Raw genomic sequence first — 24633 nt, forward strand, 5'->3', positions numbered from 1 at the left:
TATTGTGACTCATAAAGGCGTGAAAATATTTGGAGATTAAAAGTGATTAGAACAGTTGAGAAATGTTTCAAAAGAGCATAAATGTTCATCAAGTGACGAAAGAAATACATTTTTGCTTTTCTGGGGATTTTATGACGTTAGAGAAGTCTAATAATAATAATAATAAAAAAAACATCGGGTGTTTTATTTTGAACTACAGGCGGAAACGGCACTGTCTGGAATCACAGCTATTTACTGAATCTCACGCCAAAGTTAGAATTGACCTCAATGGACTCATTCGCTCTCGCTAAATAACCAACCTAACTCGATAATCCGGGTAAATAAATAATCCGTGTAGGCTAATCCATTTATATTTGTCTCACTGGAATGAACGGAGTCACGTAGGTGTGAGAAGGGGAGCGAGGAGGAGGAGGAGGAACAGCGCCGCTGAAGAAGCCGCAATTAGTTGAATCGAATCCACCGAGGAATCTCCACCTCAGCGAACACCTCACTCGGTTGCAGGCAACCAAGAAGAAGCCACGACATGGCCGCCTGTCGACGGAACCGACTCAAACTTTTCCTCAGCGGCGCTGCCTTGTTGGCTTTACTTTTCCTCTACTTTGGCGAACCTCCCGACACCGACCCCCACGTCCTCGAGGCACGCGAGTCGTACCTGAGGAGGCCGGTTTACGAGAAGCCCCCGTTGCTGCCGGACGCCCCCGGGGCGCTGGGCAGTGCCGTGCTGCTGACGCTGACCGGCGACGAGAAACGCAAGCAGGAAGAGAGCATCTCCAAGCATCAGATCAACATCTACGTCAGTGACATGATCTCACTGCATCGACGCCTCCCGGAGAGGTGGAACCCGCTGTGAGTAACTTTGGAAACAACGCCGGGAGAATGCTGAAAGTCGATCATTGACACACTAGCTTTCCCATCATTCTGTTTTGTGACTGCTGAGAGCACGCAAATTTGTTCTTCACTTGCATGGATGTCACGCCATCGCTGCTTGAATACTGAGAGTCAATTGTGCAAACTTGATAGTTCTTTTTCTCAATTCTTGTGTGTTGCTGTGCACTTGGATTGTAGGTGCCGAGACGTGCTCTACGACTACCACCATTTGCCCAGCACCTCTGTCATCATCGCCTTCTACAATGAGGCCTGGTCTACGCTGCTCAGGACAGTCCACAGCGTCCTGGAGACGTCTCCCGACATCCTGCTCAAGGAGCTGATCCTGGTCGATGACTTCAGCGAAGCAGGTGACTCGGCGATGCGTCCTACACTCTTTCCCGCCGGCCTTTGAACTATTTTGGCTAGCCCTGTTTAGCTCACAACACGTTTGGCCGCAAAGTTGACAAATTACCCGCCTCACCCTCTTCTACAGTTGAGATGTGGCAATTAGAAAGAGTTTAAATTACTACTTCATGTGACAGATGGGCTTAAAACAAGTTGCTCAGGACTCGTCAGATGCTCCAATTATTGGCATGCCTTCACAGGTGTGTCGGCGTGTTGTATGGTGGTTGAAAAAAAATCAACACACATAGGTGCCGAGAACTTTGCAACACAACAGTTGTCCTAAATGTTTTGTCAAATAATAAAAATAAAAACAATTCTACCTTAATATCGCAATGGTTTGTTGTTTGTGTTTCTTTTGTAAAGATCACTTGAAAGAGCCTTTGGAGAAATACCTGAGAGGCTTGCGGAAGGTGCGCCTGATCCGGGCCACCAAGCGGGAGGGCCTAGTGCGAGCCCGCCTGCTGGGGGCGTCCTACAGCACGGGCGACATTCTGACCTTCCTGGATTGCCACTGTGAGTGCCACGAAGGCTGGCTGGAGCCTCTTCTCCACAGGTACAAACCGGGTCGGGCCGGGCCACCTCCTCGCCACACACCACGTAAACAAAGCCTCCTGCTAGGATCAAGGAGGAGCCGACAGCCGTGGTGTGTCCCGTCATTGACTCCATCGACTGGAACACTTTCAAATATTTGGGCAACCCCGGCGAGCCTCAGATCGGCGGCTTCAACTGGGGGATGGTCTTTACGTGGCACACAATCCCAGATCACGAGAGGAAACGGCGCAATTCGCCCATCGACGTCATCAGGTGTGCTTCGGCCCTCCCAAAAGCGGGCAAATGCCGTCCTCAATTTTCACGCAGAGATCCTGCAACATCTTTTCTCATTGTTAGGTCCCCCACTATGGCGGGCGGTTTATTTGCTGTGAGTAAGAGCTACTTTTCCTACTTGGGCACGTACGACACGGGCATGGAGGTGTGGGGAGGGGAGAACCTGGAATTCTCCTTCCGGGTAAGAAAAGTTTTGAATGACAAGTGTTCAGTGTTACCACAAACTCAATGGGCATTACGCGCGGTTTCCTTCCAGATCTGGCAGTGCGGCGGCAGCCTCGAGGTGCACCCATGCTCGCACGTGGGCCATGTCTTCCCCAAGGCGGCGCCGTACTCGCGCAAGAAGGCGCTGGCCAACAATGTGCGCGCCGTCGAAGTGTGGCTGGACGACTACAGGGAGGTCTACTACAACCGCAACCGTCACGCCCGAGCGGTGAGCCGGCCATGAACGGACACCGTTAGCCAACAGGTGTTGCCTGTCGCTCCTTCGAGGTGTCAGCCGTGTAATCGAGCTGGCGCTGCCAGGATCAGGTGGCCTGTGCACCTCGTGTGCCAAGTAACGGGTCACAAACGCCCTGTGTAAGCGCCAGAAATCTCTAGTTTAGTTTGAGAAGGTGACAGCAGCTCCAGCAAAATGAGCATGTCTTTCACACAGCTGTAAAATAACTGCCTCTTTCACACGGCAACATATTTTCATTTGCAGCGACTTGAGCTGCTCTCTTTCACAGATTGAGTTTTCACCAAATGACCACTTTGTTCCTGTCGAGACTTGGCCAAATGTGTTTCACACAGAGATCAAGCAAATCGTCTTACACAAACGACATACTGTCTAATCAGCGCCCCCTTTTGCGTGGTGGCCCCGCTTAATGAATGCCTTTTAAGCAGAAGCCCTTCAAAACGAGCGCCTGTTATTTTTCAGGAGAACTTCGGCGACGTGTCAGAGCGCCTTCGGCTGCGGGAGAAGCTGGGCTGCAAAAACTTCAAGTGGTACCTGAACAACATTTACCCTGAACTCTACGTCCCAGAGGACCGGCCGGGATTTTTCGGAATGGTGAGAAATGGCTGCGACAAAGCTCATTTTTTGATTGTGGGGAAAAAAAGTGGATTTTTTTTGTGTGTGGTTTTTTCAGTTAAAAAGTGTGGGCAAGGCAGATTTTTGTTTGGACTACAACCCTCAAGGCGAGAGCAAAACAGTGATTCTATATCATTGCCACGGCTTGGGCCAGAACCAGGTTGGCAACACAACACACAAGAAACAAAAAAATGCCAATATTCTTTTTCCTTTTTGCGTACCTTCAGCTGTCTAATTGTCTACAAAATCCTGAAATTGAAAAAAGAAAAATGGTTTTGCAGTTCTTTGAATTCTCGTCGGACGGAGCACTCCGTTACAACATGGGCGACTCCTGCGTGGAAGGCGACAACGTCAGTGCCTATCTGACCGTGCAGCTCTGCGCCAAAACCACCGAGCCGGTACTGGCGCAACAGAAGTTCAACTTGAGGGAGGCAAGTATGGGCCATGTTCAGATCACACATGGAAAATACCTATAGAGGGGTGTGTAGACTTTTCCTAGCCAGGGTTGTACTGAGCCCAATGCCTTGCGCTTGCTTGTAGGATGGCAGGCTACTGCACTTGGACAGCCTGAAGTGCGTGGAAGCGCTGGAGCGGACGGACAAAGGCATACCGGCACCAATGCTGCGGCCGTGCTCGGACAGCCAGTTCCAAAAGTGGACCTTTCAGCCCATGTGATGGTACCGTTCTTCACTTTTTGCCACCTCCTCACGTTTTTGCGTGGTCGGTCAGTTGGTTCTGACGAGTCCTTTGTGAAGACTGGAGGGATTTATTTTTATGAACAGCTGTGTGGATTTTGCTGTTTTTTTTTTTAATGAAGATTGAGAATGAAGTGCACAGTTTGCCCAGCAGAGAGCGCCCAAGCTCCTCCATCAAACTTGTTGGACAAACTTGAGAATCGGCCTGCTAAATGTTTACACTGAAAGGGAATTTGCCTTTTTGGGCGTGCAGCTTCAACAGACTAAAAACAAAGCCATTTTTTTAAGTCTTTGTTCTTTAGGTTTACTATTTCATTGTTCACTTCCCCTTTTCTACACTTTTGTTTGAAATTGTTATTCTTTGTTCACTTGGCTTTCATTGTTTACTTCCCCTTTTCTACACTTTGGTTTGAATTTGTTATTCTTTTTTTACTTGGATTTCTTGTCTACGTCTAAGGAGATTCAAATTGCACACAGAAGGGAGAGTTGGCAAGTATGTTTCCATACATTAGTTTTTAATCTAACAAATGATACTGTCTTCTCTCTCGCTTCTTTTAAGTTGTTAAATGACAAATTAAGCTGTCACTAACCGTGGTGGCCTTTATTAAGCGTTTATTTGCAAAAGGAACATTTCTTGAATGTCTTTTTGTACTTGCTACGGGTGCAATAAATTTGAACCGCATCACTATGCACGAAGGCTGTCAATTAAAAACAAACGCCAAGTTGGGAGATTGGAATTTATAGTGATCAATATGAAAAAAGTGCCATCACTGGTCATACCTCAAAATTTATTTTCAGGAAATGAACTACATTTAAGATAAATTTATTCATTTTTGTGTGCATAGTATTGGCGCACGATCCTCCTTTCCAATTGCTTTGGCGTCATCTTGTGGCATTTCAATGCAATGTCAGAGGTATGTCAACACATCATGGTTCTTCAGTCACTATGCTTTGATTAAAAAAACGCATCCTCACCTCGACATGCCGCCAGGGGTGCATCCATGTGAAACGTAATGCCCAAAAAAAATCCTGCTGGATTCTGCTGCAGGATCTTTGGTCACACGTTGCAAAAAGGCCTCGTCTTTGATTCGGGGTGGCAGAACACGGTGCGCCCGTCTCCAATTGCACACGTGTCTTTAATGATAATGCAAAACAAGGCTCTCCATGGGGGTTGAGGCTTTGCAAATGCTCAGGCTTCAGTTGTCAGGGCGACGGAGTGCCTGGGCCATTTCTCCGCCGCATGCATGTCGCTTGATTTGACGTAATCCCCAATACCCAGAACAGCTCAGGAGCTGCACTTGCATACATTAGACGACACACTTTGACTTCCAGGAGGGAGCTTGAAAACACGCCAGTCCCTCACAGATTCCAACATCAGCGGCCGAGAAGCAACTCTTGACATCTACCAGCTGCACCGTCGCGTGTGCGTGCCATAATCCCGTGAGATGTCCAAACACCTCATAATCAGATATTGATTTGCTTACAGGATGTAGAGTAGAAAAAAAATCAGATTCCCTCCCACCCCATACAAGTCTTAGAAACTAGGCGATCTTATTGGTTCGTCTCCCCTGGCAGCCAACCATGGCAAAGTACTGTACACGTTTCAAGCCTTTTTAGAAGATTGAACGCTTCTGCGAGCGATCAGGCTCCGCCTCCCTTTCCTTTCTCCTTTCTCTTCATGCCATTCCTTGATTGCTTGCTAAATGGGCTCCCCTTCAGAAACGAGGACCCGATCTCAGGTTGCGTGCACTTCCAATGCGTTGTTGAGATCGGTGCTTCTCAAACCAGGGTCGATAAGCCGCGACTTGGGGCTCTGTAAAATAATTTAAAGCCAGGCAAGCACGGCTGTTCAAATGGACGTGACTCAGGGTCACAAAGCATCACGCTATCGTTCCCCGACCGCTCCACAAGAGGGCGCAAAATCCCCGTATGCGCACCCATGGTGCTTATGTGCTTATGTTCAATTTCAGGGTACTTCGGCGCTGCGCTGTTAAGCCGCGCTTAATGCGCATGCCAGAAACCTTGACTTTTGGCATATTAAAAGCTCTGATAGGATTGTTTTTCTTCACACCTTGTCCCAGATGCCCAAACCGGGGTCTCTTACCTCCACACGCCCTCGAATACTTTGACTCCCGCATTTGCCAGCGTGTGATCAAATTGAATTCCGTTCGCTCTCTCGGGGTCCCCGGTCTCATCTCGGGTCAAATGCTTGTCGAGTGTGTGAATTAAATGCTGAGGCCGCTCCCCTCCCTCATTCTTGTGAAGACCGATTACTGAAATTTAAGCTCTCAATATGTAAACACTTTTAAAGCTCTTTAAAAGTGTTTACAAATTGAGAGCCTGAAAATCAATTTTCTAGCCAGATTTTTTTCTGTAATTATTTTTTTTGTGTGTGTGGTGGTGGGTGTGGGGGGGGCGCCACTAAGCCAAGTTCCTGACCTTTAGCCATCGAGCGGGCTCAGTGTGGCGGAGTTGCGCAAGGGGCTGGCTGAGAAGCGGGAGGGCGGATGATGAGCTAATTGTTGGCACTCGTTGCACACACCGCCACGACACCCCGCCGTGGATCTCAGCGGTACCATCCTGAAATCTAGTTATTATTATTTTTATCTTACTTTTTTGTGTAGTATATTTCTATTCTGGTCGTATGCGATGTATATTTCACTTGTAAGCCTAAGTGTGACCAGGTCACGCTCGAGTTGGATTATATGGGGCCTGGTCCAGGAATGCAGGGTTACTGGCACCAGGATGTATAGATACAGCTGATGGCCATCTGTGTAGAATCAGCAAGGCAGGCTAGCGGGTCAGAGGTCATCCAGCAGCCCTCGTGTGTATGCGTTCCAGTGAGGTGGGGGCGCGGGGTATAAAATTCGAGGGCGGGAAGACTTGGGGGGACTGGACACTTTTGGCTAGAGAGAGACACTTCACTCTGACATCGGTTGAATAAAATCTTTTCCCAATCAGCCGTGTGTGACTGAAGTTTTCCTTCCCCGAGCCAGCCACCGTTCCACCACTTGCTTTTGCAGACCAGCTGACCACTGAAGAAAATTCACCACATTTGGATTGTTCATTAAATGCTATTCTTTTTCCTTTCCCTGTATAGCTGAAGAATATGCACGTGCAGCTCGCGTTGGCCGTCACGTCTCTTTCTCCCGTCACCGTGGAAACCCCAGAGTGACACATGGAAGCAGGTACAATTTTCTCTTTCTTTTTTCTGTTTTTTCACCCACAAGTGAGCATACGCACACACAAGATTTGAGAGACGACACAAAATCCATCAAGTAGAGGCTGAGTCAGTCAGTGAGTGAGTGGCAGGTGGACTGCGCGGCCCCCGAGACTCTTAATGAAGAGGCCTGCCTGTGTGTGCTTGTGAGTGTGCTTGTGTGTGTATGTGTGTGTGTGTGTGTGTGTGTGTGTGTGTGTGTGTGTGTGTGTGCACGTGCGCGCGCGGGTGCGATCGATATAGCCACAACAAGCGATCTAATGGTACCACACCCACACACACAAACACAACACACAGCCCCTGCTGCCATCGCAGATGCTTCTTCAGGCTCATTATTTTTGGTGGGATTGTGCCGTTTCACAATTTGCATTTTCTTCAAATCTTTGCGAGTTCAAGTTGTGCAGGTTTATGTAGACCCTCCCCCCACACCCTTCAGGCATATTGGCTTACCCCCCAAAGTTCTGGATCTTTCCTTTTTCTCCACACCAGCCATTTTGTCTTAATCAGCAGGCTGCCCCATGGCGTACTTGTACAATTACCTCTTTGGTTTTTGTTTTGGGTCTTCTGCCTTTCCTGCAGCTTTGGCATGCGAGTGGCACCTGTCTGTGGGGAGCATGACGTGAAGCTTCTTGTGATGCTTTGCATCTAAAGGCCACCCATCAAATATGAATGAAGCGCCTTGCTTCCTCATCTATCTTTCATGCCTTTCATTTGTTGGGGCTACGGCGACCACAAAAATGTTTTGGGGATGTTTGCGCTCACTTCGGCAGCAGATGCTCTGCTCTTTTAGATTTGAAATCAAGAAATAATAAGAAAGACCAACGGTTCAAATATTTGCGCAAAAGAGTGATTTTTTTGTGATGTCATTGAGTGCAAGCTACAGTGTTTTTAATTTTGCGTCCGTCATATGTAAGCCACCATGGAGCAAGCTAATCCCCGGCGCCTTCTTTCTTAGCGGCTTGCTCGTGGTAAATTATTCAAAACTAGCATGACAACAATCTAAAAAAACCTGCAAGGCTCTGCATAAAATATAAGCGTGAGAGCTGCATGGTAAAAGCCTCCAATTTGACAGTACGGATTGAAATATCGAAATTGGGAATGATGCTGCTCAACTCATTTTCTGTCCTAAAAATAAAATGCTGCTTTTTTTTTGCTTCAGTGCAAGCATATTTTGTCCTTACCGTCGGGTCTTCACTTGCAATTTTATCTCCCGAGAGGCGCTTGCAGTGCCGAGGCACCCGACGACGGTGGGCAGCAAACGGCGAGAACGCGTCTCGGTTCAATCGCGGCATATTAGACCCTCGGGCACGTCACTCTAAGAGCCATTACGTAAGACTTTCTTTTTTCACCCCCCTTTCTTTTGCTAATCAAAATGGCGTCCTCCCACCACGGCGCACGCCTCCTTTGAAGCTGCCTGTTTGATTGGACGCGCTCGTGATTTAATTTGCATTGTGGGAGAAGAGGGAGTGCTGATGACCTCCTCTGACCAGGACAAATGGAGCATGGTCGTGGTGTGGTGCAGCATAGAAGCCCCGCCTCTTTCAAGAATATCTTGACGTCCTTCAGCGCGACTTTCCCGCAGCGCCACGGGGGCACGATAGCGTCGTTTAATGGTACAGAACAAATGTTTTGTCGCCACTTTACCTGAATTGTAAATGTGTCCGTCCCTCGCTGACGTCTTCCTCCAAATTATTTTTCACTTTGGAGGACATTTATGCAATGCATTTTTTTACCAAGATCAGAGCATGTTACCCCCCCCCCTGAAAAACTTTGGCTTCTGACCTCTGTCCAAGCCACCATCCATGGTTCTGACCCGCTTTTGAGCGTATTAAAGAGACTGTCCTCCTGTTTTCAGCTGAATTGTTAGCGTAAGAAAATGTTGAACAACTTGGGCAAGAGATAGAACCACATTGTGGGTGTTTTGCCTGTGTTGATTTTTGTCCTCTTCTGTCCCCTAACAAATCTTATGTCAGTCTGCAAATATCACAATACAAACAACCGCAGAGGGATTATTTCAACCCCCCTGTGCCAGCGTGAGCACGTCCGCCCGCCCTTCTGCATGGCCGAGCAGACGAACAAGACGGGTTCGGGGAGAGGAAAATTCAAATATGAAAACTCAAACTGCAGTCAAAGAAAAGTGACAAACTGCAAAAGAAAATTATTTCAAAAAGCAGGGCATAAAAATGAAATACTAAAAAAAATGGAGAAAATTAAATGCAGAAAATAAGCAGAGAAAATAAAAAGGGGAAAGAATTACAAATAGAGCAAAACTGAATGAAAACTAATGAAAACAGTGCTAGCTAGCTGTAGCATGCTAGAGAGGGTTGACATCAAATTGCAATCACAGCGGCCCGAAAAACCTTCCCCCCGTCGAAGCTGATGAGTGAAAAAGCTTACGTCACATGACCCCCGCTGACCCTCCCCCCCTCCCTCCACTGGCTCTTCTCTTCCCACGCCTGTTTAACAATCCCATGAATTATAGCACAATCCTATTGTATTTTTTATCGGCGCAGGGGCGGGCGGGGGCTGCGGGGGAACTTAATCCTCTCGCTTAGACGCGTGAATAGAAAAAGCACTTGGCCAGCCTCCGACCTGCAGGAAATGCGGCTAATGGACACTCTCCACATCGGCGTGCGGGGGCTTTGCAGCCCACAGTCTCCTCTTGGATTTAATTTGAGGGTCAAAATGAACACGCATGCGGAATCTCAATCTCTGGACAGTTGCGTCTCCTCGATCTCCACTTGGTTGCACGTTGCCCACAGTCTCCTCTTGGATCCAAATTGATGTCACACGTGCTAATGTAATCTCACATTCAACGTGTTATTTTCGACAATATCATCAATTTCACAAAATCATCTTGAGCCTAACTGTGGTCAACAAATAAAAATAAATGCCCAAGAACTGCAGAATTAGACTCCATAGTCGCCTCTTGGATGCACTTGGCCCTTAATCTCCTTTTGGATACACCTGTTCTCCCTACTATTTGTTTTCTTCTGAGAGAATATTGAAGGTCCCTGGCAGGTTTTTGCTGCCTTGTATTTGGCGGAGGGACGCATGCATAAAAGCCTGGTTAAATTCCTCCCGGCTGTGGCGAGTCTGCCTTGCAAAAAGCCTGCATGTATGTGCATCCTCTCTCTCTCTCTCTCTCTCTCTCTCTCGCTCTCTCTCTCTCTCTCTCTCTCTCTCTCTGCTCTCTCTCTCTCTCCTGCTCTCTCCCCCCACCTCCGCATCCTCCCTCTCTCCTCCTCCACATCCCTCTTGCGGGCAGCGGCAGCACAAGTGGCAGCGTCAAGCGGTGCTTTTCTGACGCACCACCCGAAGATGAGCTTCCCTCCCGCGGGCTGACTCCCTCGACATCCGCTGTCCACCCCTTTTCCTTGCTTGCTCTTCTTCCTTTTGTAACCCGGCCTGCTTTGTGATCCCCCGCCCCCTCTTTTGCACCGCGAGGATTGCGCACGCTTGGCTGGGAATTTACTTGCTGGGAGTCGTCCACCTTCCCCCTTTCTTGTTGCTCTTCTTTTTTTTTGGCTCGACGTGGTGCCAGTCATTGCTCCCCACTCCCTGCGCCTTTTTCTTGGGAATATTCTGCAGTGCTTTCTCTTCTCTCCCCACTGCGGGGGCTGCTGCGGATTTTCGGCGCCCTCTTCTCGTCACCGGGGGAGGGAGGGAGGAGGTGGGGGCGAGCCACGCATCCTGGAGTAGCTGCGCCCGGATCAGAAACGGCGATGCCCACCTTGTGACTTCGGGGATCGCCCCCTAACCCGCCCCTCACCCGAGCATGGCCCCGGCCCGGAGGGAGCGCGGCGGCAACCGCGCAGCGCTCCTCCCCCTGGCGGCAGCGGCGGCAGCATGTTGCCTGCTGGCGGGCACCGCGCTGGCCAAGGTGTGCAACGACCGCACCAAGCGCGGCCAGGACAACAGCTGGTTCGCCCGCAACGGCGAGAATTTGCCCATCATGGTGCTCATGCCCATGAACGAGTCTGCGCTGATGAGCAGCATCAGCCAGGGCATCGAGCCCGCCGTCCAGCTCGCCATCCAGCACATGAGGGAGTCCCGCAAGTACAACTTCTCGCTCATCACTGAAATCTACGATACCGAGGTGAGTGCGCGCGTCTGCGGAGGCGACAACGCCGCATTTGCCTCAATCGAACCGTGCGCAATTTGAGTCCGCTGACGTGTTGATCGGGTCAATGAAGAGACACAGTTTCCGAGCCTCACGGCGGCTTGTCCTCCATTGTGTTGGCCTTCTGCATGGAGATTTCAGGGTCAAGAGGTCTCGGGGTGATTTTGCTGGCAAATGGCCGCTGACGTCAGTGGCACCAAGTCTGATGCCGCCTTCGCCTGATGCCAAAAAATCGTCAGGCCCCGCGATTTGTACAGGCGGCCGGGCGCCGCGGCCCACGTCGGGCGCGCCTCCTCTCGGAACCGTCTTCCCAATTTTACCATCTGCAAATTGAAGGCCAGGTCGGGAATGACTAAACGAGCACTCGGTGTGAAACGAGCCGCGTACTGCGTATGGAAATGTGTGCGGTGCCGCATCAGTTGCCATGCCAACGCAGAAGGAAGGCGCCAGTTGGACTCAACTATCCGTCCATCTGTCGTCTTTGGTGCTGTACATCATGGTTACGCCGCTTCTTCATCTTTGCTCGCTTTTCTTTCCATACTCTGATTTTTATGATCTTACTGTTTTAAAACGTTGTTTTGTTGGGATAAGCATATCAGAAATACGTTCAGGGCTGCATGAAGCCATTTCACATTTAAATTGGTTATTTTTGGAAGTGTTGGGCCCCGAGTGCGTTGTGTGCGTGTGTGCGAGCGTTGGGATTTAGCCAGACAGATGTAAGTAATCAGTCCCCGAGCAGAGGCACTTTATCCCTTCATCCCCGTCGGTGGAGCCACTGGTCAGGCCAATGGGGCCTGCGCCTTAACCCTGGAGGGTCGCCATGAATTCTGTGGTCAGAGGAGCGTGGACTTGTTCTTTTGATGATTTTTTTGGTAGTAGGTAGAGGGAAGGAAGCATTATGCACGGAGCGAGGAGTTCAGTGCAGCGCTGCTCCTCCATCTTCACGTGCAATATAGCTGAGCTGAGAACTGATACTGTAGCTGGCCAGGCTTACAGGATCAAGGCTTTGGATGTGTGTGTGTGGGGGGGGGTTCCTGGTGCTAAGCTAGTGCATAGGCTAGTCAGCGCTGCCTTGACATTCCAGTACAGTCCAGTCACAATGGAGCCATTTTCTTCTGCCCTCCAGGCTGAATAATGCTCGTGTTCTGTCATCTTACATCATCCGCGCAAACTAGGAAGTAGACTGGTGACTACTTCCAAAAAAAAAAATAACACCATTTTCAAACACCCCCCCCCCCCCCCCCCCTCCCGTTTGTGTTGCAACAGAATTGTCTCCTTGCCCCAATATCGAAAATAACGGCTATCTTCCGTCATTCTTCATACCCGGAAGTAGCTGAGTTTTTTCGAGTTAGTAAGTGTTAGTAAGTGTTAGCTTGAAACAAGAGCGCAAATAGCATTGCTTTATGATCTAATAGGAATGGCGAAGCTGACCATTTCCTCTTCCTGTGGAGAAGATGATCCCATCCTATTTCGGGATCTCCATCTCGCGGCTCTCGCCGGCACTCTCTCAGCGCTCTCTCTGTTGGTCCCCGGAGATCCTTTTGTGTTGCTGTGCATTGATCCCACTATCTGTGCTGGGTCAGTGCATTGGGACGCACTCAGCACTTTTGGGACCCAGAACCGCCCCCCCAACCCCCTCATCCTCTCCCTCTTGTCTGGTCTTCCCTCTCCACTGAACTTTTTCTTGACATTTAGATGATAGACAATGTTAAAAAGGTGCCGGCCACGTGTCGACCAATACGTCGAGTAAGGGGGGGGAGAATCATTCAAGTTTTTCTGGAACTTGTCATTTCATGGAGACACAGAAACTGACAAATGGGACTCTGCCATTTGCATTTTGGGCCGGGGTGCTCATCGCTAATAGTCTGAGTAAATAATGATCTGCATTCCTGTTTAGAGTTGTCCGTGTGGTGAATCGGTTGCACGCTGTAAAAAGTGTAATGGTGGCCTGGTTTTGTGTGTAAAACACAAACTGGCTCCTCCACACATTCCTACACACATATGGTGTGCGTTACGCCCCGCAGAAGTGCCCGGGGACGTGAGCATGTGGCGGCACCACAGCGGCGCCAGATTGCGTTTTGCAAAAATAAGCACGGCCACCTCAGTCCACCCTCATGCCGCCACCAGCTCCAATATTTTCCACCACACGCGTTCAATTAAGGTTACCGTGACGACAAAAAGTGTAGCCACGTTTGCGCACGTTTGAAGTCGCAATGAATCTTTTGTCAGCCGCCCAAGGTCTGCCCGCGGCCTCAACTCCTTTCACAATAAAAGCTGTCGCCAATGACAAAAGGGCAAATGTAAAGGTGCCCAAAACGATGCGACAGAAGGCCGGTCGTTTGACAACCTCTATAAAACTCGCAGCAGACGTTCGGCGACCTTCTCATAAAAGCGAAAACACACAGACTTGGAGGAAGTGAACAAACGGGGCAACTCTGACCGAACTAAAGTGTGAAATTAATTCACTATCCGGCTGTGCTTTTATGTTTAATACAGAGAAATGATTAAAAATTGCAAAACTGTGTCTCTAGTTTGTCATACGAGCTCTACAAACTCTGCCTGGCAACAAGCGACTAAATTTAAGAAAGCCATAAAACGATGTATCACTGTATATTTGGTAGGCTTCGCCGTTAGCTTGATGGATTTAGCGATACAGGCACAGGAGGGGGCACATGTGCTTGTTGCCCCCAGAGGAGCGGCAGGCGCTTGACACCGTCTCATCCCAGAGGACGGAGATGTTTGTTGTCATGGACGCAGCTGGGACATGTTGCCACCGGCGGAGAAGGAAAAAAAAAAAAACAGTGCTGTTGCTATTTGACTTCATCCTCCTCGTCGTTATCTTCATGTCAACACTTTGCTCAGCTCTGACGAGCCCACCTGACTTGACCCAAAGGGAATTGGCTTCCTCTGCTAAACTTGCTCCAGTGCAGTAAAAATGCAAATTCTTGTCAATTATGTCACGTTACTTTGGAGAAAAAAAAATAAAAAATACATACCGACATCACACGTCACGGTAACGGCTCCATGTCGCCGTTCTTTCCTTCTTCTTGTGATTGGACCATCACACAGCAGCAGCTGTTCTCACACCCTGCGCAAATATTATCTTGCCAAAATAAATTGGACATTTTTAGATTAGCGTGTGTGTGTGTGCGTGTGAAACGTCAAGTCAGTTTTATTTAGATCATGCTAATTCACAACACAAATGACCTAGCATGCTGCTATGACAGTTCAGCATTTGTGATTGGCCAATCTGGTTAAAAGGACACAAGGGTGGTGAGCCACATGATGCTTCACCAAAGAATTTCTCCACTTTGTAGCAACGTTCATTCCCACTCCTTGCAAAATAATAGCAATTAGCAAAGCCATTAACGCCATCAGCCACCTGAGGGTGGCTAATATAAAAAAATAATAAATAATATTAAAAAAAAACACACACACAACAAGGAGAACAAAGTGACACTAAAACACATGCCATCGTTGATGTCTCCCACGGCTGTCAAGGCCGACCCCCTGCGAGGCAAGGCGAAGCGACACCCCACCCTCCACGCATGTTAATGGTGCTTGAAAAGGTAGCGTGCATGTGTGCATGCATGAGGCGGCTGAATGGTGCTAATTGCAAGCAGATGAGGTGGCCACCCAGCAGGGAATGCTAACAGCCCAAAGTACGCCGCTTATAAATCCACATTTGGTTTGGTTTGTTTTTTGTTTCCACCAAGAAACAAAGAAAAGGAGCGCTCCGAACAAGACAATAGTGACAGAAACTTAATGTGAATTGTTAATGCCGTATTTTTTTCGGACTATAAATCGCGTTTATTTTCATACTTCGGGTGGGGGGGGCGACTTATACTCAGGACCGACTTACATGTGAAATTATTCACAAATTTTCAAAATTCAAAAATCCACGATGTAGTGAAACCGCGATAAACGAACCGCAATGTAGCAAGGGATTACTATAATCTGAACTGCAACTGCGGTGCATACGTGGCGGTGTTTTACATAAAGGACAAAGGATTCGATCACGGGATTTAATGACTTGGAGTGACAGAGATTGTTTGATGAAATTGTTGTTTATAATTATATGGGCCTGTGGAATATTTTGAAGTGCAACCGCCGTCAGCGGCTCGCACCCGGCATTGTTGACATAAAGGATGATCGATGGATTTAATGATTTGGAGTGACACAGATGGTTTGATAATATTATTGCTTATATAATAGTCATTTGATATATAACTTATATATCGTTATATGGGCCTGTGGAATAATTTGAAGTGCAACCGCGATCAGCGGCGTGGCACACATGCTGCATTGTTGACATAAAGGACGATCGATGGATTTAATGATTTGGAGTGACACAGATGGTTTGATATTAATATTGCTTATATGATAGTTATTTGATATATAATTTATACATCGTTATATGGGCCTGTGGAATGATTTGAAGTGCAACCGCCGTCAGTGGCACGCACCCGGCATTGTTGACATAAAGGACGATCGATGGATTTAATGATTTGGAGTGACACAGATGGTTTGATAATATTATTGCTTATATAATAGTTATTTGATATCTAATTTATATATCATTATATGGGTCTGCGGAATAATTTGAAGTGCAACCACCGTCAGCGGCGCGCACACGGCATTGTTGACATAAAGGACGATCGATGGATTTAATTATTTGGAGTGACACAGATGGTTTGATAAAGGTGTTATTTATGTTATAGTTATTTGGGTAACTGTCAATGTTACGTCAGGCCCGTTCTCAGCTATTTGTTTGTGTTTATGTCGCATTAGCATACCTATCGTTTAGCCTGTTGTTGCTCGTTCATGTCTGTTCTTGGTGTTGGATTTTGTCGAATAAATTTCTCCCAAAATGCGACTTATACGCCGGAGCGACTTTTACATGTTTTTTTTCACTTTATTGTGCATTTTATGGCTAATGTGACGTATATTTCGGTGCGACTTTCAGTCCTAATAATACGGTAATTGCAATGTTGCTAGCTAGCATAACCGCAACTTTGGCGGTATTGAGCCAAAGTGCACACTGGGATGAGTGAGGGCCTATCCAAAGAGTTTGTGAATGGAGTGGCGGGTGGGGAGAGGGAGGGAGACAAAAAAAGACGTTCAATTGCACTCATACAGAGCACAGTTGAAAATATGATTCGGGCGCGTAGGAGGAAGCGCAAAAATCAATAGGATGCACCGTGTGTGTGTGTGTGTGTGTGTGTGTGTGTGTGTGTGTGTGTGTGTGTGTGTGTGTGTGTGTGTGTGTGTGTGTGTGCGTGCGTGCGTGCGTGTTGTCAACAGTGGTATACGACTGCACACGCAATCTTTTTGCAGAGGAGGCAGCAGCAAGTGTTATGCATGATTCTGATTCATAGTGTATAAAAGGCTGCTATGTGTGAAGAACACACAGCAGGTCAAGCTTCAGCAGGCCGTCCGCATTCTCTTTGAACCTATGCTCTCGTTTACAATTCATGCAGGTGTCAAGTTGTCTTGGCATATTAGTTCACTCACGTTGGCACAAAGTTGAAATACTCTATGAAAATCCGAACACAAATCGTGCTGGTTGCATTTGCAGTGGATTGGACAGCCAAATGTCGCGTCCACGCGTCGTTGAGGAAAAGACGCGTCGTTCGCTTCCGGAGGTTGACGGGGTGGCGACCGTTCTTCTCTCTTTTGATAGAGGGCAAATGTAAATGTCAGCCGTGTCTGCTCGGGGAAAGGTTGCCCACGCTGAATAAGCCCTGACAGATGGCGGAGGCTTCGCCGGCGACCACAACCAAAAGAAAAAAATAATAATACAAACACGCCGTCGTGGCTCACATGTTGTTTTTATGGCTTTCGTCTTGTGGGCAAGCATAAATCACTCAAAACAAAACACTCGCTCGTGGTTCAGTATTTGAAAGCTTGACCATGAGAAGAAAAATCCATAAACGCTGCTATTGATTTCTTCAAAGTTGGCCTTGAAAGCTTCAGCTTGCTTTCTAACATGTCTGTCCACTGTACGGTCGTCATATTTAAAATATTGATGAATTTAGAAAGACAAAAAAGTCAATGTTCTCTTGACATTGTGACTTTTTTTCCTCCATAATGACCTTTTCTGAGATGTCGAGTAGTTCTTGTCATGAAGGTGTCCCCTGCTGCTTGTTGTGTGTTGTCTTGAAGGCCGGGCGGATGGACGGATGGATGGATGGAGGGAGAGAAAAAGGAGCTTTGAGCTGCTTTAATCTCCTTGTGATTTTGTGTGAAGAGAACATGAAACCTGCTGCGTCTAATCTGCCCATTTGGCTCTTGGCCAGATGACGCAAAGGCACGCTGAGAAAAAGAGGGCGGTGCATGCGCGCCAGGGAGGAGCTCAAACGCAATAAGAAATTTGATTTCCTAGGAACTCAAACAAAAGCTTTTAAACCAGCGCATTTTCAAGCAAAAAATGTGGGATACGCTCGTTGTGAGCTCAAAACATGTCAGTTGTCTCGCACTGCTGCGTTTGATATCCATCCCACAATCCCGCTTGGAAGCGGCCTTCTGCTTGGCTTGCGGCGCTAGCTAGCGTGTACCGCTAAACCGAGCTTCAGTTTGTCTTTTTTTTTTTGCATCCTTTCAACAAAAAACAACCAAAGTTTATATATGTAATCATATGTAATGCATTTTCTGCATCCTGACAACGTGTGTAATGTGCGTGCGCAGTCAGTTGCCGTTCATCCCCCGCAGCGCCAGCCGACGTCTAATTGACTGCCGCTTCTCTCTCGCATGTGCTAGCAAATAAGGTCGCGCATGCACATTGGGCCATCCTCTTTTATCTCCAAGCTCTCGATGCGTGTTTCGGGAGCATGTTGCATGCAACCATGAATAATGGAGGCTGGACAGTCCAGGGTTTTCCCTCAGCGTGCGCGCGAGCATGCGCGCGTGCTGCGTGTCTAATGCGAGCGGTTGTTTGACCTGCTGGCTTCGGCGAGAGAGCAGCGAGTCTTAAATAAGTCGCCCTCATCGCGCTGATTCGGCAGCGTCTTTCGCCCTCCTCCACGGCGCCGTTTCAGCCGTCAACGTGTTTCCGCGTGTGCGTAGTGTGTGTGTGTAATGACATGCAATCGGCGGGGAACCTGTGATTGATAGTTTTTTGTTTATTAGTGGAGCACAGCCACATCCCCGGTTTGTAACTCAAATTATCTGCTTGATTATTTTTCCATTCAAACTTCTTTTTTGATCATCGTACGTGTGCCGTTCAGGCTGCAAGCATCTGTGTAAAAAGTACCAGGCAACTTTCTTCCATCTTGCGGTTCACTTTTTTTTTGCCGTTAGGCACGTTGGAGCACAGCTGTACACCCCCCTCGGAGCCCTGGGCTCTCGTGTTACCTTCGGGGCGCCTTGAAAAAATGGTAAAAGAAAAGGCAAACAAACACCTGAACCCACTCTGAGGGCATCTTGGGTGGTGTGTGTGTGTGTGTGTGTGTGTGTGTATGTGTGTGTGTGTGTGCGTGCGTGTGTGTGTGTGTGTGTGTGTGTGTGTGTGTGCGTGCGTGCGTGTGAGTGTGTGTGTGTGGGTGTGTGTATGGGGGGTGTTTTTGAGATTTTTTTCAAGCTTGTCGTTCAAGCATCCTGCCTTTTAAAGACATTTCACGCAGAGATACCACAAAATGAGTGGCTCACCTGTCTGGCCACATTCCATGACATTCCTCATGAATGCCATCGTCAGCGGCTGTTGCCGTGGCGACGCCGCAGGATGAAGTGAAAAGCTCATTTCCTCGGTAACCGGAGAAGACGTGCGGGAAAATTACCACATCGCAAAAGTGTGTATGCGCAAGATTTCTTCAGCCCAGTGGCCACACGTGCGTTTTGTCTCCCACCTGTGATAAAACACATTGTCAGCCACGAGGTGTGATTGACGAGAATAAAATTTGGGGGGTAGACGATCCTCATCGAGATCACAGCGAATGTTCAGACGAGGTCTTTCACACAAAGCACAGCACGCAAGAAGATATTGACATGATCATGTTGTCGACCTTGTTTCTTGAGTCTTGAATGCAGACTTGAATCCCAAAATTGAAACCCTACCCCTGATTTGCAACCCTACTTTTGCAAGCTCTCATAGTCATCACGGCATCGTACACGACGTTTAAAAGCTTTGCTAAAGCCGTACAGTATCTCTCCGACGCTTCCAATGTTGCAGGGATTGATGCAATTTTGATGCGGAGCGGGAAAGGGGGGGGGGGGGGGGAGAAAGCAGCTGCATGACCTACTTAGAGAGCCGCGGAATTCTGACAACTGGTTGTATCACACAAGATGAAAAATTTGAATGTGTGTGTTGTAGCACATTGTCTGACATGTTTTGTGTTGTTTTAAAGCCTTTAAGTATGTTTTGGGCCAAAAATGGCTGCATAATCAAGACACGCACACATGAACACACACACACACACACACGCACACACACGCGCATTGCACAAAAAAAGGCCGTTCCCTCTGTCACCTTCTGTTTAAAGAAAAAAGCAATTTTCGTAGCGACCTTGTACACAAATTAATTTTCCTTCCTTTTCTACCGCCTCACTCTTCTTCTTGTTCTTCTTCCTGTGTCGCCATGGTAACGCAGTGTCGCACGTCAACCCCTCAAACGTTGACGCCATTGTCCATCCAAAGTCGTACCGACCCTTGGAAAAATGCGAGCGGGGGGTTAGTGATTGGTGCGAATGATTTGCACCCCCCACCCCCAATTAGTCGGCGCAAACAGCACTCGATGAGTCATCGTTTAAGACTTTGGCACACCCTTGCTGAGATGGCAAACAGAAAACACAGTGAAAGCTTACGATGTAGGCTCAAATGTTAGCTTCAAACCAAAATGGCGAGCTTTCGTTGCCTTTTCAAGAATGACTTCTTGAAGCTTTTTTGTTGCGTTTGGGCATGATAGACAATTTTGGTGGCCTGCCACTCGGCACCCTATGTGAATTTCCACCAGGATGAATTTTGTCTCTCATTTGTCATCCACCACCTGCCAACATCAACCATTTATCCAGACCTTTGAGAGCACGCCATATCCAGTCCGGCTCATTCTATCTTCAGCGGGTTGAGCGTTTCATTGATGCTGGGAAGCCAAACGAGAGAACGCAAGCGAGGTTGACAGAATAGAATTGTGGGTCGCAACGTTAACCGCGGGGCCAGGATTCCTGTGAGGCTATGTCGCTAATGCGCTAACAAGATTGATGTGTGTGGACAGAAGAATCCCACAGCTGGCTGCAGGGACACACACACGCGCACACACAATTCTGATCTATTTTTAAGCAAATACACAAACGTTGCCTTTTTTTTACACGCACAGCCAGTCTCTCATTCGTCGTCTTATCTGCGACGCATTGGTCCTTTCAGGCGGGGCCGAAAAAGGTCAGCGGAAATATGTCCGCCTCTAAATGGCTTCTGTGAGATAACCAGCGCGGAGGAGAGACCACTGCTGGCAATGTCAGAGAGACGCACGCACGCAAACGTGACTCGGGTACAGAGTGCACTCGGCCATTGCGTCCTTCCAAATCAAATTAAAGTCAAAGTGGAATTAAGTTCCGTAATGTGATTAGGTGTCACGTCGTTGATGTGACTGTAACACGAAATGTATCATTTCTTGTGATATGACATCATTGTGTGACTTATTGTGATTGCGCTATACATAGAATACAATATAATCGGCTACTGTTTAGCGAATGAAGTCGTGGGGTAGCCACGGTTGTCCTCATGGGTGGATTCGAAAGGGCAGTTTGCTAATCTGCCTCTTGTTATTTTCTCCGAGTGGCCTCGGTGTCGGCGTCGAGGGAGTAGATAGAAAAATTCCACTCCATCACCATTTGATTTGATCCACTTCATCCGGCTGTCGGATCAATGTCGACTCTCCTCGGGTAGTTGGGAGCTCGCTGTCTAAATATTACCTCCACAAGCAGCGGCTTTTAACGGTCAAACAGATTCAACTGGATCCTTAAATACCAAGCAAATGAGACCAAAATATCTTACCAGCTTGATGCTAAGATAGAATGCAAAAGGTCATAGACTGGCTACAGGAAATTAGCATTGGTACCTGTTACTTTAACACAAATATGGTGGGGGCAACAAGGATGAACCATGATGTTGTGTGTGGCGTGACTGTTGGGGCCACTTGCTGTAAACCTTGATGGATTATGCATTTCTTCTTCAGCACCCAGTAAATTAGCTGTCAACAAACGAAGGCTTGACTAGCTCTTTCTTCTGCTTTTACGCTTGAATCAAGATGACGCTGATTAATGACCCCGACCAGCACGAGGGGCTACAGTTGACTTTAGTCTCAAGTGCAAGCTCTCCAATTTTGACAAACTGGCCCCCATTCATTTGCATGCTGTCAAGTCAGCCCGAACGCATGGCGAGCTGCCAGCAGCCGCAACGGAATGCCATGGCGCTTTCAGATTGAACAGTGTTGAACCCCTCACACACATCAACTTATTATTTTAAAGACATTTTCATTTGTCACAACAAGCCTAAAACATTTCACCCAATCAAATAAAGCCCGAGACCTATTTGGCATCCTATAATAACCAATAAAGCGCCTGCCACAAGGGATTCGGCCCTATGTAGAGTTAGGCGACCATGAATTTAGACGTGTATATGTGCCGCTGCACCGCGGCTTGCTGATTGGAGTGTGCTCATTTTGCTATTAGATGGAGGACAGGTGCAGCTGCCTCTGTTTGTGGCGCTAACAAGACATTTCATCATGGTTAACGCCGACACACACACACACACACGAGAACTGCACAGTGGAGAAAATCAGCCTCAAAATCCAGGCAGATTCACATCCCAAACCTAATCACGCATGATGTCAGCAAATCTTGCAAAACTTCAGCTCAGTGAGCCTCCAAAAGCGCTAGCTAGCAATAACAATACAATTCAACACTTGGGTGAGTCGTTTTACTGCATTGTAATTTGATTACAGAGTTGAATGGATATTCGATGACCTTTGAGCATGCGAGGCCGCCACGGCAACAGCATCCGTGCTATCCCTTGGCCCTGCCCCGTGCCACCGCCCTGCCGTCAATGCCGCCCGGACCGTTCCGTCTGATGACCGCCGCTGACGTTATCGCCATCGATCATCTCCAAATGGGTTCCAAATGCCAGGAATTAGATGATGAGGGGAAATAAAGTGGCGTAGTATTCTTCAACGCTCGGCTCAGGACTTAAGTGCTCTCGCGACTTCCTCGTCGTACCGCAAACCACTTATTGTGTTTGGCATCTCTCTCGGGAGACTTGGGGTGGAAGACGAGTGCGGGATGTATCAATCTTTTTGGATGAGACCATGCTAATTTATTGGGGTATTCTCGTAGAGTTCATAGAGTCTCACAAGAGTTTTGCTAGATAGCAAACTTTGTACCGGAAGCACAAGAACTGCAAAACGCCATTGGTTGCTGTCATTTTAGATCCCTGATGGGTTTATTTTGAGTCATTTTTGTATGAAATGCCACTAAATGGTTGACTGAATTGATTTCCATCCGTGTGTGGACATTTTTGAAAGGAGGCCATGCGCTCAGACGAGCTACATGGCCAACACTTGCCCCTTCTAAATAAAGCCCATCACGGTGACCCATCTGATTGCATTTCCTAGTTCTTTTCTTTTCTTTTTTTCTTTTTCAATGGAAGTGCGCGGAGGTGCTGTTGTTCGGTGGGAAATCTCATTCAGTTTGCCGGCTGATGGCTAACAAGGTCAAATGACTCCACAGATGAGGTGCACTGGCGGAGCACACGCTCACACACACTTGGACACACATGCGGTCCATCTGTGGGAATGGAGTGTCAATAATAGAAGAGTGAGGGCTGCTGATATCATTAGCGAGTGTGTGTATCACAGCAAAACTAGTGAGATTGTGTCGCTATCAGTAGACTTCCTCCTCCTCCTTCCCTTCTTTTTCTTCTCTGTATCCCATGTTATGGGATGAAGTAATGACAGAGTAAATATCAATTAAAAAAATAATTATATATATATATATATATATATATATATATATATATATATATATATATAAACTATATATCAAACTATAATATAAACAACAATTTTATCGAACCATCCGTGTCACTCCAAATCATTAAATCCATAGAAATCTTCGTCCTCTGTGTCACTTAAAAAAACAACAACAACAAAACAGCTGTTGACTCCGGAACGCCATGCGCCACTGACGTAAAACTCGTCGTCAGTTGCGGCTCCAATTATTCCACAGATCTACGTATATAACTATATTGTAGCGTTACCAAAGTACCAGGCAAGACGTGGGTATGGTAACCAGCTCTTTATTTCACAAAACAAGAGCTCAACATATGTGTGTGTGCTCCAAGCAAGCGCCGTGGATCGCTCCCCCCACCCCCCCCCGCTGCCTTCATGGCCTCGCTAGACAATCGGAAACTACTGAAGTCTAACAATGTACACGTTCCTTCTCTAGGTGAACTATATGTCAAATAACTATAACATAAATAACAAGTTTATCGAACCATCTGTATCACTCCAAATCATTAAATCTCCTGATTCCGGAAGTCAGTGAATGGAACTCATTGTCAGTGAGGGTCCAATTATTCCACGGCCATAGTGCGCCCTCGTGCGGTTTAAAGTGAAAATAACGTGAAGTGATCAGCTATACTAGTAAGTAATGTGTTAATGATCAAATAAAAATGTGTGAATAATTTCACATATAAGTCGCTCCTGAGTATGTCGCTCCCCCACCCAAACTATGAAAAAAAAACCGTGACTTATAGTCCAAAAAATACGGTATTTACATGAACTCTCTTTTCTTCTGCAGCTTCCCTTTAGTAATAACATCCCATGAGCTAAACCTAATATCACTTCCACTGGTCCAAGGGGGAAACTATTGATCTATACAAGGGTGCTTCATGGTTATTAATACCCATAATAGGCATGTAAACTTTGTTACACATTGCCTCGGCTCATTTCAGCCGTTGCCATGGCGACGTAACATCGGAGGAAAGTTGATGCTGCGGCAGTGTTTCTTGGAAAAAGCTCTCTGAGCCCAATCATACATTCTAAACATTTGTGGTGAAAAGGCATAAGAAAAACTATTTTTTAAAAAAGTGTTTGATAGTGGCAAGTATTAGGCTCTTCAACTGAACAAAGTAAATAAAGCAGACTTCATTTTCTTTTTTCTTTTTTTGTGGTGTGCAGTGTGACAACGCCAAGGGCCTGCGGGCCTTCTTTGACGCCATCTGCTACGGACCCAAACGCCTGATGATCTTTGGCGGCGTCTGCCCCTCCGTCACCTCCATCATTGCGGAGTCCTTGGAGGGATGGAATCTGGTGCAGGTACTAGCTAATTTGTAATGCCACCATTACTCGCAGTCTGTTTTGAAGATTTTCCTGACATCGTCTATTACGACATGCTAACAGAGTTGAGTACAATCAAGGAGCGGCATTGGTCCACTTAAG

General features: G+C 47.4%; 2 protein-coding genes across 7 annotated transcripts in view; both read left to right on the plus strand.

The window, feature by feature from the left end:
- Window positions 1–211: 211 nt before the first annotated feature.
- On the plus strand, window positions 212–22697 carry galnt12 (UDP-N-acetyl-alpha-D-galactosamine:polypeptide N-acetylgalactosaminyltransferase 12). 6 transcript variants are annotated; one of them, XR_015854769.1, is made up of 13 exons: window positions 212–846; window positions 1066–1235; window positions 1636–1825; window positions 1891–2076; window positions 2161–2278; window positions 2354–2530; window positions 3017–3148; window positions 3228–3329; window positions 3451–3600; window positions 3710–4357; window positions 4710–4778; window positions 6965–7052; window positions 22141–22697. XR_015854769.1 is itself a non-coding variant. In XM_088364376.1 (10 exons), the coding sequence occupies exons 1-10, from the start codon at window positions 524–526 to the stop codon at window positions 3842–3844; spliced, it is 1683 nt and encodes a 560-aa protein (XP_088220502.1). In that variant the 5' UTR covers window positions 212–523; the 3' UTR covers window positions 3845–4552. The 6 variants fall into 6 exon arrangements, 1 of the variants encoding a protein (XP_088220502.1); XR_015854768.1 differs by lacking the exon at window positions 4710–4778 and having other exon boundaries at window positions 22141–22696; XR_015854771.1 differs by lacking the exon at window positions 4710–4778 and having other exon boundaries at window positions 3710–3846; window positions 22141–22694.
- gabbr2 (gamma-aminobutyric acid (GABA) B receptor, 2) overlaps window positions 10326–24633 on the plus strand; it is a 45015-nt gene continuing 30707 nt past the window's right edge. Inside the window, exons 1-2 of the mRNA XM_088364371.1 lie at window positions 10326–11183; window positions 24373–24510. Coding sequence (XP_088220497.1) covers window positions 10863–11183; window positions 24373–24510 — 459 coding nt within the window. The 5' untranslated portion in view covers window positions 10326–10862. The remainder of the gene's footprint in view (window positions 11184–24372; window positions 24511–24633) is intronic.

Source organism: Syngnathus floridae, chromosome 21 (assembly GCF_059516105.1).
Source record: "Syngnathus floridae isolate MCC-2025c chromosome 21, RoL_Sflo_1.0, whole genome shotgun sequence".
Taxonomy (NCBI): domain Eukaryota; kingdom Metazoa; phylum Chordata; class Actinopteri; order Syngnathiformes; family Syngnathidae; genus Syngnathus; species Syngnathus floridae.

Bases quoted from the DNA above. Each gene is read 5' to 3' on its own strand.
- galnt12 (XM_088364376.1), top strand. From the start codon at position 524: ATGGCCGCCTGTCGACGGAACCGACTCAAACTTTTCCTCAGCGGCGCT. The intron at 847-1,065 runs GTGAGTAACTTT...CTTGGATTGTAG, and splicing joins CCGGAGAGGTGGAACCCGCT to GTGCCGAGACGTGCTCTACG. The intron at 3,149-3,227 runs GTGAGAAATGGC...TGGTTTTTTCAG, and splicing joins GGCCGGGATTTTTCGGAATG to TTAAAAAGTGTGGGCAAGGC.